At 37.2% G+C, this 18,785-nt stretch overlaps 1 protein-coding gene across 7 annotated transcripts in view; it reads left to right on the top strand.

Annotated features, from left to right (window-relative positions):
• Positions 1–18,785, top strand: part of LOC134518103 (sodium channel protein type 1 subunit alpha) — a 103,024-nt gene that overhangs the window by 30,706 nt on the left and 53,533 nt on the right. For 5 of the 7 annotated variants that reach the window (XM_063340346.1, XM_063340351.1, XM_063340347.1 and 2 more), the window contains 6 exons: positions 1,362–1,677; positions 8,851–8,971; positions 13,748–13,835; positions 14,612–14,740; positions 15,449–15,540; positions 16,463–16,735. In XM_063340346.1, the coding sequence (XP_063196416.1) occupies positions 1,414–1,677; positions 8,851–8,971; positions 13,748–13,835; positions 14,612–14,740; positions 15,449–15,540; positions 16,463–16,735 (967 nt within the window). In that variant the 5' untranslated portion in view covers positions 1,362–1,413. Of the gene's footprint in view, positions 1–1,361; positions 1,678–8,850; positions 8,972–13,747; positions 13,836–14,611; positions 14,741–15,258; positions 15,351–15,448; positions 15,541–16,462; positions 16,736–18,785 lie in introns of all 7 variants that reach the window. The other 2 variants (XM_063340345.1, XM_063340352.1) reach the window with 1 other exon arrangement.

Raw genomic sequence — 18,785 nt, 5'->3', positions numbered from 1 at the left:
TATTCTCCTTATTGACTTTTCCTTAACAGAAAGTTTAACCCTATCTATATTTGCTTCTCACTCCTGCTCCTTTCCCAGTATTCTGTTCTTCCTCCTACTTTTCTATTTTTCTTTGTTTTCATCTCTGCATTTTTATACTGCTAATATTGCAGTCTTCCTCTTTTTCTTCCCCACATTCTTCACTTTCTCCCCTAATTCTTTCTACATTCATTTGTGGTCTACCCCTGTTCCCATTGTTCGCTCTACTTTCTTCATCGTTTTCAGGTTCTTTCCATAATTCCTGGGGGGTTTTGTCACATTTTCCTTTGTTTTTATGTTTTCCCTCCACCATCTCTTGTATTCTTACTTCTTTGTCATTCCATATCTCTAGCTTATTTCTATAAGTACTGACCTGCATTGACCCCTAAGTCTCCTGAAAGGCTGACTGATCATTTTGCAAGGACCCCAGCCATGGGTGGAGATTGCAAATATCTGTTTATGTTCAGGCATGAGGGATATATGCGTCATTGTGTGCCCAAATATATATTTCATCTGTATGTCTGATGTCATCAGAAAATTATTCAGCAGCATGAAAGATGCCAGATCTGTAGTTTTAAGTGGACTACCTTTTTTTTTTTTTTTTGGGTGGGGAGAGGGTATTTTCTCAGTTGCAATATGTAAATATATATGTATCTTAGAATACTGCCAGAATTATCCAGTTACAGCTATTGAATAAAGAACCATATATATATTAATGGTTAAAATTAAATAAAAATAGGCAATTGGTCTTTTCATTATCTAGAATAACTACTTGTACAAAAACTTACTTGGAACCAATACTTTACCACCACATAATACAGAAAGTTGTATTTGGGTTTGGGGTTTTTTTTGTTGTTTTTTTTTGTTTATTTGTTTAGTAGAAATGTTTTTCTTTTTTTGTTTGTTTTCTTTTTGTTTATTTGTTTAGTAGAAATTCTGATTCTACAGTCCTTGTTTTCTGATACTCTTGCTGAACTCAGTGGAAATTTCTGCATTAGCTCTGATGAACTGTGCTATTTATAGTTCCCAATATAATCCTGATTGATTCCAGAGGAGTATGAGGTGATTTTAAGATAATTAGAGTTATGAGGAAAGAATGTATCTGATTGTTCTTAAGTATCATGCTTTTGCGTATTTGGAGTAAACAGAATTGAGAGTAAATAGAGTTGAGAAATTATTGCAGTTTATGTAACTAGCATAAGAACCACGCCAGGTGCCTCATTATTGTGTATTTGAACATTCCAACATAACATAAACAAAAGCATTTTAAAAAAAATGTTTTATCTTTCTTTCTTGGTGATTTTAACATGTTTGCTTAAATTTTATTTTCTGCTTTCTTTTAGTATTTTCCTATGCAGAAGAATAAATGGTAATTAAAATGTGCAGGATGAAAAGATGGAGCAGTCAGTGCTTGTACCACCAGGACCAGACAGCTTCCAATACTTCACTAGAGAGTCTCTTGCAGCTATTGAACAACGCATTGCTGCAGAAAAAGCTAAGAATTCTAAACAAGATCGTAAAGACGATGATGAAAATGGGCCAAAGCCAAACAGTGATTTGGAGGCAGGAAAAACGCTTCCGTTTATATACGGCGACATACCTCCAGGAATGGTGTCTGAGCCTTTGGAAGACATGGACCCATACTACATCAATAAAAAAGTAAGTCTAATATCAATTCTGTTCATATGCCACCATTTGGAGTGTCTGTTCATTTCATTTCATTTCTGTGCGGTGGGTACTATAGCTTGTTACTTTGGTCTGATAATTTGCAGCCATGTGGAAAAATGTCATTCTAGTTATGTAGAAACCGTTGAGCATTGCTAAAAGGACTAGGTGTACAACAAGAGCAGAAAATGTTTGATGCCAGCGATACATATACACGCTACCTCCCAGAAAGTTAGTAAATAAGTATGTAATATCTTCTAGTTATACAAAGTTGATTTAGCTAATGTCTGGTTTTAGACACATTTACCCTGGTGTGCTCTTGGCACATTGGTCCTCCTACTTTACATAAGGAGGGATTTTGCAGTAATATTTTTAGAATTAAATGAATAAAATTGGCAATACATGCAACATTACGACTGATTGTATAATACGGTTGCACATTGGATGTAGCAGGGTATAAATAAGTAGTGTGAAAGTCTAGGCTTCTGTTCATTCTCTCTCAGTCATTAGTGACCATCCTCTATGGTACAGGACAGTATCCATCAACCTTAATGGTCACTAACCTTTCATCCTTTTAATTTACATCAAAATTTATTCCTTTGATATAACTGAATTTATATCAAAGGAACATTTATATTGAAGCTGAAACATAGCGTGTTGTCTTTGATGATAAGCAATATATAATAGCTATACAAACATGTATACATAACAGATTACATACCTTGCAAACTTTAACAACGTGAAGATATATTGAAACTGAGTACACCAACACACCACAAATTCTCTAAGGTTCTTCAGATTTAAAACTGACAGCATGATCCAATGTGTAGCACATTGTGTTCCCAGAAATCTGCTTGATAGCAAATTCTTAGGAAATTTATGGAGTCAATAGAGAAACACACAGATAAGCAGAAACTATCATAGAGTGTAAAACTGAATTAAAAGTTTCTGGTGGAACTGGCCTTGAACAGCCCTGGAGTCCTTTCAGGATGATTCTGTTGCACAGCCCATACACAGCAGAAAAGGTTCACAGTTTATAATGATAGCTAGCTTAGGTGATACTTTAATTATTAGATACTGGGATTATGAAAACTCTATAAATATCAAGACAGGAGTTGTTTTGATTTTCACAAAGTGCTGTGTTCTAAGTGTCTTAGCTTGCAAAATTTCATGTGATTTATGAGTCCTGTTTTGACAAGAGAGAAAATACTATGTGAAAGAACAATATTTTTATCTTTATTATTTGATGCCTCTGAAAGAGCCTTTATCTGCCATTCACAGTGTATGAAGGTTTATCTTTAAATCACAGTTCTACTTTTACAAAGATAAAAGATGTGTTTCTGTAAAAGCAGGTCTTGTAGACTTCTGTACTAATTGTGTCTGTTTATGATACAAAATCACATATTATTATAACCCTACCTGCCCACAGGTCATCCAGGACCTTCATAGTCAAATCAATCTGTTTTGTGTGTCTTACAGTGGAAACAGATACGTGATAGGTATGATCTACAGGTACACTTCTAGAGCCCTTAGAAATGGAAGACCCTTTCAGTCCCTTCACAGGTGGAGCTGAAAACTTACTACATCAGCCAGGTCTGATGGTAGAGTTGCAAGAAATGGAGTGAAACCAGCTTTCTGTACTATTTGAAGGGAGGAATCTTTTTATTTGCAAACTAAATAACTTTTACTGGCAAGTCATGCACCCGCTGGGATTCTCTTCTTTGTGCTGACAGGATGTCCACACATCCTCTCTATACACGGGCTTTAATCTTCTACAGGACAGAAATAGAAACAGCCCCGTCAGTCAACGACAAGACAAAAATTTCTCACACACTATAATTCTCTCCAATTTTTTCTTCCTTCTGCAAAAGGAAAATAAACTTTCCTAACAGAAATTCCAACATCTATTTCTATTTTACCTCAGTAAATTACCTTACCTAATTCCCACATTTTCTTATCTATCTGTATGTGAATTCTAGAAAGACTTTTATCTTTTTTACTTGTCTTTTGAGAGCATTGGTAGCAGTTGATGCTCCTGCAACTCTCTGAAGGAGAAATAGTTTGAGAAAAGCCTGAAGCAGAGGGGAACACCTGCAGGAAGAAGCGAAGACTGCTAATGCTCAGCGCATTCACCTCCATGCCATTTAACATTTCAGCTTTCTCTTTACCCCTCTCTGAATTCCACCTTGTAAAGCAAAGGAGACAATCAGCACACTCTATCCCAATGTAATGGTCTGACAACTGCTGCACAAGAGATTTTGTATTTCTGCCCGGGGAAGCATTTATCTGAAATGATATGTGTCTAATGAAAAACACTAGAATGAAGGAAAATACTTATTTGCAAGAAAGGGTTAGGACAAGTGTATGCATTAGCAGATGCCACTGTTGTTTCGGACCTCTATTAACATCTCTGCATAAACTATACCTGCTTTATTGACAGGAACTATATCAGTTTGGCTTCCAAACTTTCAAATAGGGGATAGAAAAGGTTACTCACAGCACTGATCAAATGATACCAATGAACATGGTGAGTGTTTATTCAGGAAACCTGTACAAGAATTTTAGAAATACCTTTTTTATTCCAAATTTGGGTCATGAGTGAAATCATCTATCATTTGTCTCATATGCAAGTATTGCATCCCACTTGCTGAGGGTTTTTTTCCTGTTTTTGTAGCAAGACTGAGCAAGTTCACTGAATTTTTGCATTCATTGGATGTTGGAACATCATCTAGAGTGTTTTACGTTTCAGCTTTGGGACTTTTTTTCTAAGCCATAGGTTTGTACATGCCATGATTTGATATGGTTTAATGCAGAATAAGACAGGAATAAATAATGTGTTGAGCTTATGCGACAGCCTTAATTTGTGGATAAGGTAGCCCTGAGATGAAAAGTTAAAAATGCAAAAGCCTGTTAAGAGAAACAAAAACAGATAGGTGAGCTAATTTCATCGTTTTGTAACTGTGCTTCTATGCAAAACTGACAACCATAGAGGACATATTCATGTCCAATATTAATCTGAAGTTGAAAGGAAAAGAAACATAATTATTTTGTTATAATATAACACAATACCTGTTCTTATATTCTTATGGTTTTATTATAATGAAATGCTGCTGACTGTGGTGGTCGATGATGCTGGTCTTTAGAACTGTAAAGTTTAACATCCTAAATGGTTGCAATGCTCTTTTTTTTTTTTTTTAATCCAAAACTGAGTAAAAATGAACTTGGACTTTACCCATTTTGTATGTTCCACTTCTGTGTAAGTGCAAATCTGTGTGTTCCCAGCATAATAGTGACTGCCTGTTCATGCTCAAGCTGCTGTCACAAAGGATCAAGGAGGTTCATGTTACTGTCTATAGAGAAAGGATCAGCTGGAACCCCCTAAGATCCCGACCTGCAGGCATGCATCAAAAGTGGTCCACTTGGTTTCATACTTTAAGGGCTGGCTATTTTCTCTTGAACCTAGGCTGAAACATTAAAAAGGAGGGAAAGAATAGGTGGAACTAAATTGGTCTTACTTCAATTTCCTCCTGCTATAATATAGCATTGTTGATTGCCGCTCCATGCCCTGCCTCTTGCCAGAAGGATGCTGAACCATGTCTGTCTGGAAAGGTCCCTACTTTTGTCCTGGGATTTGGTAATATCAGTCCCTAATCTGATCAAACCACTAGCTCCTGGGATTCCCAGACTTGTTTTAGATTGCAGAAACAAAAAGATTCTGTAAAATTGCTTTACTTAACTTCTTTACATCAGAAAAGGTGAATGCAATAGTGATCTTAGATATTTTTGATAGTTGTAAGTGAAAGAATTTTTAACTGAAAAGTTCTAGCAAAGCAAAAACTTAAGGTCTTGCTAGAAAACATTGTTTCAAAAGATAACTACAAAAAAAAAGAAAAAGAAAAAAGAAATGCCAACTTTCAATATGCCAGAAGTCTCTTGTTCCAGCTGCGCCTGGGGCTTTTTCCAAGAAGCTAAGGACCTAGCTCAACAATGTGTCACCTCTTGCCTTTCAGAAGGTCCTATGAGGTTTTAGATAGTGTTTATTTTATTTAGGAAGTGGAAATGCAAAGGAGTAGCAGTCAGCCTGCTAAACGTAACCTTTGAGAAACTATGTTTAAAGCTAACTGGGAGGAAGGAAGGAGAAGTAAGGGTTTTGGGAACTCTTTGTCCCAAGAGGTTCTTGGAGACCATGTCTTTGTTCAGTGTGGACTCTTTTTCCCTCTTACCTGCACCTTCTCAAAATACTCCTCTTTCTTCTTTGCCCTGCTAAGAATGCAGTTTCTGGGTATATATCAAATATGGCAGAAGTTACAGAACTGAGATCCAGGTCACAGATGCAAAAGTGGCAAATCAGAGACTTCTCTTTAGGGATTTCTTTGAATTTATATTCACAGCTGAATACTTAGAGTGTGAGCGGTTTTCCTGCCTTTATAAAATGATTAAAGCACTTTATAAAACCTAAGCCCTGAAAAGTATACATAATCTTTCATATACAAACCTTAATCTTAGAATTTGTTTAGAATTTATTTAGCTTTCCTCAGTGTATGTCTACTTTGTCCTGGCAGCTTTGGGTACAATACTTCGTGTTCATCCACACTGCCTACGCATTGGCTTGCATTTGGGTTGAGACTGGAGTGGGATGTAGCAGGCTTACCAGGGGGGGAAGCTTACACAGGGGTTGGATATCAGCTGTTATCTGTATTATTTTTTTTAATGAAAATTCTTCTTCAGAGATAAGATACAATTTCAGTTAATGTTTAAGGCTAGAAGTGTGAGGACCAACAAAGTCATTCTGAAGGCCCCAGTCACAAAGATGCTTTGAGTGAAAAATTAAAACTGAGGTAGGGAATTTATGTCTTGTTGGTTCTGCTTTTGCAGGGCAGCAGAAAGTAGAACAGCTAAAATAGCAGCAGCTTCCAACTGAAACTGGAGCTGTGCCAGCATGCTGTTATTTTCCATAAGGCATGTTAGAAAAGAGATGTATGTTTAATATGCTTGTGTTCAAAGATATTTTTTTTAAATGTAGGTTGGCTAAATGTGGGTGGTGTAGTCTTAGATACAACATTAGTAGGCAGTGTGATTTTTAATATATTTTGTCAACTACCTCATAGCTACAAAAGCCGAGAGCATGAGCTGGAGGCGTTTTAGCTGTGAGTCCTGGGGATTGGGACAGACCTGGGAGGGGAAACTCACCTTCCCCCTTGGGGTGTGAGGCTTTATCACATTGTGCCAAAAAATCATTCATCTGCTTGTTTGCTTCAGTAGTTAAAACGAAAGCCTCATTTAAGGTCAGGTCATCTGCAGATACGCTTTGAAGGTTGTTGTTATCTGTAATCCATAACTGGAAGTGTAATTTGGAAACATTAGCTCCAGCTTTATCCCGCTGTCCCTAGTTTCATACAGTTTTTCCATTTCTGTGCAGAAGTGGGGAAATCAAATACACATCTTATACCATGCCTACACATCTTGAGTTTGTACTCAAGATAATATAAAGTCTCACTATTAATGTTAATTACTCTTAAGGGGTTTGGTCTGTATAAGCTGTGCCATGCAGAACTATGATGGAGAGATAACTCAGGGGAGAATCCAGCAAGTGAGATGGCACTGGGACAGCTTTTCCTCAGGGCTTAATCCCTGCTTCTCTTCTGCCTTCAGTACTTGGTATCTGTCACAGACTGGTGGAAACCCTCATCTCCATGTCTCTCTCCACCTCCTGGGTGCTCCTAGAGATTTGTGTCTGTACTCCATGATCTATACATAATAAGCTTCCCAAATCTAAACACACTGAAAAATCATCCTTCTTGAACCTCCTCGGCATATTTTCTCTGTCTGCCAGCCTTGCCAGAAATAGCCTTGTAGTCCATTTGCTTACAGTCTTGAAGCGATGCTCAATGTCAAGGACACCAGAAGACACCAGCATACCCTTTCCCACCCTTTCACTGGCATTCTAGTTTACAGCTCACTTGGTCAGCAACATAATGAAAAACAAGGAGGCTTTATCGTAGCTTATTTACAAACTATGTAACTCTGACCAAAGCAAAAAAAGCAATTTCGGATATTTCTGTTGGGCAAGTTCTTCAATACCTTTAATTCAGTTTGAATTTAGGCTAAAATCCTTGCATCATCCCTTCCACTGCATGCAGCTTTCTTCTGAGTTAGTGAGCCTTCCTTCTGCAGTGTTTTTCATTCTTTCCTGATTGATCTTGCAGTTGAAGACCACCTTAGTGACACAAAGAAACCTAACAGTCCACATTTGCTGTGCTGTAGTTTAATGCTATTGCAGCCATGATGGCCTACAGTAGAAGCAAAGAAATGTTTGTCAGGTTTGCTCTCGTGCCATTTATATTTGTCTCATGGATTTATTTGAGAAAAATAGACAAGCTTTCAGCCTACAGAGTCTTCTACAGTTCTCTGAAGTAAGGCTTGCATACCTTTAAGTTTCTCTACATTTGATAGGCTCTTTAGCTGTTAAAATTTAAATTTAACAAGTCTTGTATGTTCTGTGAAAGTTTCACACCTGCAAACCACAATTGTGCAGCGAGGTCATCTGGGATGTATCTCTTGTTCTCCTCTGGTAAGGTGTATTCAGATGCCCACAGTCCTCAGAGATCTACCTAATCATGGCTATATGTGTTATTGCTATTCCCTCTCTCCTTAGCAGAAAGACAAAGAAACAGACTACAATAAAAAAAAAATTAACAAATGGGTAGGCTATGAAATCAGTTTCTGTAAGGATTTCTCTTACTAACACATAATTAACATCCACAGGTAAAGTTTCACTGCTTATGGTATTCCAAACAGGAAGAGAGAGAGAGTTTTCTATGGGAAAGTATAAATAAAATTATAATTATAGTTAATAATTTCTGCACCTTTTTTACAAGAAACACATCATGTAAATGTATCATATTACTCTATTGAGGTTTTTTAATGAAGAAGTATTATAAAAACATTAATGCATTGAATGTTCCGTATTTACAATTATATTTTCTTATGTCGGGCACATCAGGTAAGTACTGGAAATAAGTTTTATTTAAAAAAATCAGTTGTGGGTTTTGTGTATTAGCTATTCAAAAAGTTACAATTTTGGTGATTGTTCACTAGGAATAATTTTAAAATGAGCATCGACAGTGAATACACACTTATAAAATGTCTTTTCTTTCTCTTTTTCAGACCTTTATAGTATTGAATAAAGGGAAGGCAATCTTCCGATTCAGTGCCACCTCTGCCCTGTACATTTTAACTCCCTTCAATCCTCTTAGAAAAATAGCTATTAAAATTTTGGTACATTCATATCCTTTTTCAATGGTGGTTCAAAACGTTACACACTGAAATTAAGAAAACTCATAACTTTCTATTTCATTGTAAATAAAGGTTTTCATTTCATAAAGGCTGATAATTTTATTTTTATTTTACAGTGGAAGACATAAGGTAAGGTTTTAAAAATACTAGAATATATTTATATATCATATAGATAAATTTTAGCTATTGTCTTGAATCGCAATACTTCTGCTGTACAAATCTGCAGATGGATTTATGACTCCATCTTGATCAGTTTTTCAGAAAAGTTTATTCAGATTTATTTTAACATTGAAATTTTTTGCATCCCAGATTATTTTTTGCACTATGAAGCCTAGTCATAAAATAATTACATCTTAAAAAAAAATATGCAGTTTGTGCTCACAAATTCCAGAAGAGCTCTCTGTTTTGCAAGCCATTAGGCAGATATGCAGCTGCTTGGGAGCAGCTAACTCAGGGGTACGTTTGTATTTCCTTTCAGGGATCCTCCTGAGGCCACCCTCAAGACCAGCCTTATAGTCTGTTGCAGCAATGTGCCTGGAAGCCTGGTTCATGCACGCTGAATCTCACATTCCCAAACCTTCCCTGTTGCACCATAAGCCTCTGCCAAATTTAATACATTGCCAGAAAGCTTAGGCAGCAGTCCCGCAGGCAGTTTGCAAAGCATCTGTATGTGCAGATGGTGGACAGATTGGGGGACCATAACTGATGGGATGGTGCACAAGGTAAAGTTTTAGACTGGCGTGTGGGATTGGTGCCCAATGTCCATAACTGGTTGTTGGGAATTTCTAGCGGGCAAGGTTTTTGGTTCACTTTTCTTGCAAAACCCCAGGACTGGGAAAAGTAGTCACCCAATGAAAACTTCAGTGTGACAGTAAGACATTTAACATTGAACGGTTAGTCAAAGGCAGAAGCTTTATTATTAGAGACTGCTGGCAGAAACTTCTACGTCTTTGGAAAAAGGAAGAAACAAGGCTGATTGCTGATAACTCAGAAGACCTTTTCCTCTGAGATTCATGGAAGTTAAAGTGGTGAGAGAAGCGGAGGAAGGTATGTGGAGAGGAGTCAGGAAGCATTTGGGGACAGTAGATAAGGGACCTGACAGAGATCTATAGACACAGTGGTGGTGACGATGAGAAAACATAGACAAATACTCTCAGATTGGAGCCTCTAATGAATGCTCATCCATTCAAGTTAGAGACTCTGATTTATACCTTCCAACTATTCATCTCTGCGAGTTGTGGGTAATGTGTTTTACTGGGGTACTGATAACTGAGTTTGGGTTTGGTTTTAAGTTCCTCCTAATTGTGTTCAAACGTATCCAGCTGGTCTTGATGGCAGTCAGAACAAAAGCAATTCTATTAAACAATATGCAATTCCAATATTTTTCCTTCTGTCTATTAAATGATTGTGTGATCATGCAATTTAGCTCTATTATAGGAGGAGGTTTCCTTTCAGTATATGGACTGATTTCTTTTCCGAGCAGCCAACTATGGAATGGCCTATTTTTATCTTAGAAATAGATGTAGGGTTCTTTCGGTTTTTTATCTTAAACATAAGAATAGCTGGATACGTTCTTTTTTTCCTTTTTGCTTTTATTCAGTAAAATAAAAACACTGCAAATATGAATGTGTTTAACTAAGAACCACATAATATGTTCCGTAATGCAATTTAGATTTCAGCTGCTTATACAACGTTAGCCACCTATAAGGAAACGATTAGGGGGTAAAGTTGCTTATTATTTTTAATAATATTCTCACTTTTATTGATTAGCTTTACTGCCCTCATGTTTTGAGGTGCGTGTTTGGCATTTTGACCTTTGTAAGAGAACAGTGCCTTTCACTTCTAGTGTGAAAGTTGTGCATTGAGCACAACGCAATTGGCACAGTGGTTGGAAAACCTTTATCTGTTCGTCCTCCAAATTCTCTGAACTTCTGTATAAGGTGCTCTCATCACGTCTGCCCAAACATGTGGTCAGATAATGCTCCCCCTGCAAAGAAACATCGTGTCTCTTTCCAGTGCTCAGAGACTTTCCCTGCAATTATTCTTTCTCACTGATGGTGCGTAATGTAATACCGGACACAGGAACTGGTAACAGCATGAACTTCCCTCTCGCATGCTCTGCTGACTCACCTCCTGGTATTCTGCTTTTGTTTTTTTCCCTTTTGCCTGCCTGACTCGAGTTAAGGTAGAGTGTGGAACTGAGGGGGCAACACAAGAATGATGGGAAATGGCCAGACTTTGGAAATTAATAGGAAAGGATGAAAATGTAAGAATAGGTGGCGGGTTGAGCAGACAAAAAAAGGGAGATGGCAGTGGCTGGAGCTGCAGAGTGCAAGTTGTTACTCAGTGTGGCCTGACTGCCAGCAGGTATCTGTGAAACCAATTGGCAACATTTTTTATTTTTTCCAATCCTCATCTTCCACCAAGTCCACACAGGCAATAAGAGACTTCAGCTGCTTCAGTAATGGAGTAGCTTGAGGCTGTATAGTGCATCTAACCCTACTGCTTGCCTATATAGGAAGAGCATAGAAAAGAGTAAATTTCCATTAAGAAGTCATCACATATCAGAATAGTTTACCTATGTGTATAGTTGAATTATTATGGAACATAAAATTATAGAACAAAAATATTGTAAAACATAAATTATAGAACAAGGGAACATTGAGGTTGTAAATCAAACACTCAAAATGTGGGAGAAGAAGGAAGAGAGGCACGGACATTGACTGTGTCAGTTATGTTTGAGATTCCTATAAGGGAAAGCATGGCCAGGGTTTAGATTTCAAAGTATGTTAGCCCTTATTGAGCATCTGCTCCCTTTGAGAGTGAACAGCACTTTGGCTATGTAGCTCACAGATGTGGCGAGTTATGTACAGAGTGAGCAAAGTGCAAGGATCTACCTGTGGCCTTTGTTATGAAGGATACCCAGGTGTAAACACATAACACACTGCATGGGGATAAAACCTCAGCTCTCCTAAGAGGACATTCCACTTTAACTGTTTTAGGAGACTACTGAAGCTGCAGCCAGGCATCTGCAAGTTTTTCAACTACCAAAATGGATTCTCTTTATTTAGAGTAATTTCCCAATGATATTAAGTCAGATTCTTTAGACCTGTCTGTGGACTGTGAGGACAAGCATTGTAAGGCATTCTAATAATTTATTCTAAACCACTGAACAACAATTTTAACTGTACAGCGCTTGTATGACAACGTGATAGTCAAAGTGAGTTAAGTAACTTAACGAAACATATCACAATATTCATTGCTTGGTCAGGCATTTAGACAAAGGTCATGGACCTATCTATGGGAATCAGGCGGCTAAATCCTCCCCTGTGATTTGAACGAAAAGATGTGCTCAAATTTTAATTGTTCAGCAGCTGTAAGCGTTGATCTTCATGTTTACACCAATTTTCTGCAAAGTTTAGGCTGAGATGTTACTTATTCCTCCTTCACCTAGAGCGAATGGTTGGGTATTTTGGGGTTTTTTTGTCCGTGGCATAAAAATATATTCCAAACAACAAAATGCTTTATACTTGATTTAAAAAAAAAAAAAAATCCTGCGCTTTTATATACAATTTTATCTGTAAATGGCCTTCTTCACTTTAAGGTACCTTCTTTGCCAGTTATGTTGATGCAACTATTTTTAAGGAACACGTCATCTAGAAAGATGACTAGAGGAAAAATGTGAAGAGAGTTAACCATTTAGCATAAACATGTAGAGGTTCTTATTTTTTGCTGCCATCATGTGGCCATATTGAGGCAGGTTTGGGTCTAGTTTGGTTACTTCAGTATTTCCAGATGTTTAAATAACTGAATTAACTTTATTGCCATGAAAAGGGAAGGGCCACACTGTTTGCACAGCCAGTGATCTTGTAAACCAAGAACATCGCATTGGGTGTAATGAAGCCCCGGTGGACTGTCCCGCTGCCCTATCACAAGCCTCTTTGAGCTGTTAGTCTGGGATTCATAGTCCCAGAATACCTAATTATTCTTTACTGGAACTCTAAATAAAAATTAATTTTCATTCTAATCTTCACCAGTTTTCCGTGCTTTTCAAGCAATTGACCACAAGGTACTGTTGAACCATTTTCAAGTTACGGCGTTGGTAGAACAAGAGATGCTTCTTTTGCTGCTAACGTGTTTTGAGGGAGCCCTTTAAGCTCTCTATGGATTTCTGTTTCACTAACTGAAGCATGTACTGCTAAGAGAGTGATAGGGAAACATGGAATGCAGTCACTTCAGCAATTAAAAACAGTATTATGTGTTTTTTTCTGTGTTTTTGACAGACTGGCTGTGCTGGGTGCTGGGATGGTGTGTGCTTTCTCTACAACTCTGACTCATGATAAATAGGATAATTTTTTTTTTTACCTTGCATATGCCAGATGTTGAGTTTAGTACCAAAACTGTAGAAGTGAAAGATTAACACTTATTCAGTCATGTCAGGTACTTAAAACAGTATTCTTCTGCGAGTTATTTCGGTTTGGGCTGTTACTCAGCACACGTTACTCCCAGGCATGTGAGAGCCTTTCAGTACAAGCTGAAAACAAAACGTGAGGACATCAACAAATCAACATCAGAACATCAGCAAATCAAGACTACTATTAAAGTTTAATGTGCTAAATAGAAAACTACCAGGTTAAGCAAAATATACGTGATGTTTACCAAAGTCTAAAAGATTTGTGTAAGTGGCAATATTTTAATGTACTTAAGATATATGGCTGATGTGGTATTGTATGAATTACTGTTGTGTTTTCCTTAACTATATCTACATTATTCAGCATGCTTATCATGTGCACTATTTTGACCAACTGTGTATTTATGACCATGAGTAACCCTCCGGACTGGACAAAGAATGTAGAGTAAGTTGCATACATTATTTAAAGATATCTTTGACTGTTCTCCTAGGGGTCAGCATGCTAGTAACTGCAGCCATATGTGCTGGCCGGAACTATCATGAGACACTACTACTGTTTTCTCTCTGAAATATGTAGAAATGCTGAATAATTATTTAAATCTCTTTCCAGTAGAACGATCGTGTAGGAAAAATGAAAGTTGTTTACACGTAGTATTCTACTGAGATTCCACTAGTTTTCTCTCATCTTCAGGGTTTAGCATCTACTCAATGTTTTTACCCCTCCTTTATGCCACTGCATTAACAGCAGAACCATGGCCATCTATTGGTACACGTCAGTTAAGGACAGCAAAAGTATTCCTAAAGTGAGAATTTAGTGCATGCTTCCATTCTTCCCTTTTTGGAGTTAATACTAGAAGTTAGTGAAACAGACAGTATCCAGTAACTTATGCTTACAACTTTCTTGGTTAACAGTAGCGGATCTAGTGTTGCACACTTTTGAAGTGTCAACAATAAATTTTTAATATATGTCATTTATTTGATGGATTTATTTATTTTGATTTATATACAAGTATGTACTTCAACAGCATGTCACAACTAATGCATATAAATATACAAGTATATATGATGAATATAATGCATTTTAGAGAAAATTGCTTATTTACTGTATTTCTTTTCCAGTTTTGAAATAAAAAATTCTTTCATTTGATCATCAGGTTTCTATTGGAATACCAATGTAAAATGTTGCTACATTTTTTGATTAAATTTTCCTATATTTTCCAGGTATACGTTCACTGGAATTTACACATTTGAGTCACTCATAAAAATCATTGCAAGAGGCTTTTGCTTAGAAGATTTTACTTTTCTTCGAGATCCATGGAACTGGCTTGATTTCACTGTCATTACCTTTGCGTAAGTTTTTGTTTTTTGCTTTTTCTTTGAAAGTGAAGGACAAAAAGGGCATGAAATTAGTATCAATACATATCAATTTTGTTAAATGGAAATTCTTGTATGGATTTACTTTTGTCTAAAAAAATTTTCACATTCTAATATGCATATTTTAATGTAAACATAATTACTGCAGAAGCCATTAGTACAGCTAGTATTAGAGAGGCTAATTTCATGTCCTGCATTTTTTTCTCTGAGCAGAAAAGGAGCATCCCTTTGACTTCATTCTCCAATCTTACCAATCTAGTCTAGATAAACTTTAGGCTTTCAAAATTAAATCACTGCGATTCACTTCAGAGACATTTAATTTAACTGAAGGCTCTGAAAGCATATTAATGCAAGGCAAACTGCAGTGAAAGGTAAACCTCTGACTGTTGCTATTTAATTTTTTGCTAAAAACGCCAAAGCGGTCTTGATGAAAGACCCAAGTAAGTAGCATAAACTTTGCCTAAATTCTGAATAACTGTGATTTAATCCTACAGGTATGTAACAGAATTTGTAAACCTAGGCAATGTTTCAGCTCTTCGAACTTTCAGAGTATTGAGAGCTTTGAAAACTATTTCTGTAATCCCAGGTAAGAAGTAACTGGTGTAAGGTGTTAGGCCCCTTGTACCTCCCAACTGTTCCTTTTTATCCTGTCATTGTGTTTGTGTGTGAACTCCCCTATTACAGATATGTGACAGAGTTTGTGGACCTGGGCAATGTCTCAGCGTTGAGAACATTCAGAGTTCTCCGAGCTTTGAAAACAATATCAGTCATTCCAGGTGAGAGCTAGGTTAAACACTGAGGCTGACTTTAATTCACTGAAACAGAATTAATATTTTTTAAACATAAGTCTTATTTCTTTTCACAAAAAAAAGCAGGAATCGGAAGATATTAGAATTCACTGAAATCTCTGATTCATTGCTTTTTAACATGAGCTTTTTTCTTTTTAAATCAGCCTTTGAGTTTAACAGATTCTTGCATGAGACATTGCAGTACACAGCGTGTGTGGTTTGCATCGTATGATGTCAAGCTTTCTTCTCCACATTCAACGAATATCAGTGACCCTGAAGTTTTCTTACCCATGTGTATCTTACCTACATGATGTTATGTGGTATTTGTTGTTAATATTTGTGTCTAAAAAATGAACTGTTCAAAATGTTGACTTAGTAAGAAGATGAAGGAATAAGATAATAAAGAATAGCATGGGCATTGCATGGGGGATTTATTATCTTAAAATTCTACGATTTTCCAAACCATCTCCAGTTTTATAGCATTAAATTCTAATCCTATTTATTGTTGGAACAGGCTTTTTACTACTGTCTTCTAAATCTAGTATGTTATAAAACTGATAGTAGCAAAGGTTTGGGGCAAGAGGTATTGACAAATAAAAAGAAAGAAGACTTTTATGTGAGATTCATGTATAGCATGAGTAAAAAAAGTCACTTGTTTTAGCATTAAAACAAGTGTTTTGAAATATATGCAACTCATTCCATCCACGGTTTCAAATGAACATAAATTTCAGCTATTTATTCATTTTCACAAGTGAAAAAGCTCTTCACAGAAATGTTATTTCACAGACATTACAATCATTTATTTGGGCTTCTGCATGGAATCTATAACTTTACTGGGAGACACTGTCATTTTTTTTATGCTTTAAAAAAAGTTTTGAACATCAGAATAAAAATTCCTTTGCATTTTCAGGCTTGAAGACTATCGTGGGAGCCCTAATTCAGTCCGTGAAGAAGCTCTCGGATGTTATGATCCTGACTGTGTTTTGTCTGAGTGTATTTGCACTAATAGGGCTGCAGCTGTTCATGGGCAACTTGAGGAATAAATGCCTGCAGTGGCCTCCAGAAAATTTTACTCTGGAAACAAATATCACTTCCCAGCTAAACAGCACCATAGGTGAAAATGGTACATTGGTTAATTCAACAGTGACTCCATTTGACTGGAAGGGGTACATTGAAGATGAAAGTAAGTATTGTCAGCATAATTCTTATTGAAGTGATTTGTGGCTGACCCAGTTCTTAGAAATAAGGAGGGGAAGGCATGATGCATTTAGTTAAGATGGAGCAGGAGAAGTTTTTCTCTCTCTCATAGATCAGCTCCGCAGGCCAGCATGGCAGAGGGAACAAGGAACACGGTCTCTCTACTTGACACTGCTCTTTTTCTCAGCTCCCTCTGCTAAATCCACGTCTCCCTTGAGACAGAAAGTGGTCCAAAGGAGTTCTTAAAGTTACTTAAGTTCTTAAAGTTACTTAATAGTCTTAAACATTTTCCATTCCCGTACTCCAAAGAAGATCAGCACCAGGCTGCTATGTTATTTCCAACAGATGTCAGAGACTTGTGACATTCAGTGAGGACTCCAGTGATGGAGTCCTCAGTATTTTCTTCATTTGTCAATTCTTGTGCTTCACTATCCTCATTATTAGAAAGGGTTTTTTTTTTAAAGTCTAACAAATTTTAGCAATTTAAGCTAATTTTTCTTATCAACTTCACAGGCATCAAAACCAAATTATTCCCTATAATTAATCACTGTGTCTGAGGTATTTAGTACCAATTCTTATGTCACCATGTCCTGTTCTCTCCTCTTTCAGTCTTCTTTTTGTATGCTAAGGAACCCAGATCATTAACGTTTTTCTCCTACAATTTATTTTCTAGATCTTGATCTCTCATCTGGATCCTTTCCTGTTCATAAACATCCTTCTTAAAGTGCAGTACCGACATCTAGGCATTTCTCCTCCACATGAGGAGCACTAAGTGGAAAAGAAGGATTATCTGGTAGCATAGTAACTTACACTGCTGGTTTATATATCCTAGGCTAGGACTTGCCATTGTTTACAATTGTAACATCGTTAAATCCTGTTCAGCTTGTGGTCTACCTGCCTCTTAATCTTCTACAGACTTCTACCTCATCAAGTTCCCACTTTGTATTTGCACAGTTCACTGTTCGAGCCTGAACAGCACCCTATTTTTTCAGCCCCTCTCTCCAACTGTTCTGGATCTTTTAAAGTGTAATTGTTTCCTCAAACTCACCACCATCCTTATCAGCAGTATAATTTGCAAATCTGATAAGCATTCTTCCATCATCTATGTTATTAAAACCTTGAATAGCAGCAATCTCAGACAAACCTCTTCAGAAGTTTTCTGATGCATCTTTCCATTTCAATAATTTCCCAAAGTATGATTTTCCAACCACTTTTGCTGACATAGACCAGTCTGGCAAACTGAGAATAGGTAGAAAGAAATGCATTTCAGTACAGCTGAACGTGAGGTTACAAATCTAAGATCCCTAATACTAAAAATCAATGCTGCACAATTCATGTTGTGACAGGTTCACATGCGTAAAGACTATAGCTAATGGCACACATGATCTCTAACAGTGAAAGTTACTTTTGGAGAAAAATAAGAACAGAAAGGGAGAGAGAGGAAGAAAAGGGAAGGGGAAAACTGACTACAGTAAGCAACTGCGAAGAGAAGTGGTGGGGTTCCCGAGGTGAGTCTCCTCCCCTGGGTATCGTTTCCGGTGCAGCAGTGATCACTCCATAATACTTTTCCCATAGCAACCGTGTGTTTTTCATTAGCATCTTTTCTAACTCCCTACAGGTTGTTCCTGCTTACAGTGCTATTAGCACTAATTGGAACACACTTTGAATCAGGGAGGGTGCTGCATGTCTGGTTGGTTTTTAAACTTGTACATGCATGTTATTAGGTCACCTAATATAAACCAAAAGCTACATGCAAGGAACAGGAAAAAGGGGGAGAAAGAGGGGTGAATCTCACACTACAGACAATTGCTTCCCATGATACCTGCTGCAACAATAATGTGTTTGCAGGTGTAACGTCATGAGAATAACCGCAACATGAAAAACGGCATGAGAACAAAGGAAAAATAGTGCCATGGAGGCTTTAGAAAACACTGCCCAGCAGCTTACGTGAAAGGTTGCAGTGTTGCAACTGAGAGGCAGGATATAGAAATGCAATTGGAAAGCTGTTAGCAATAGAGAGGCTAAGGCACCTAAAG

This window comes from Chroicocephalus ridibundus, chromosome 7 (assembly GCF_963924245.1).
Source record: "Chroicocephalus ridibundus chromosome 7, bChrRid1.1, whole genome shotgun sequence".
Classification (NCBI taxonomy): Eukaryota; Metazoa; Chordata; class Aves; order Charadriiformes; family Laridae; genus Chroicocephalus; species Chroicocephalus ridibundus.
This window is presented reverse-complemented; position numbering and strand designations above follow the sequence as displayed.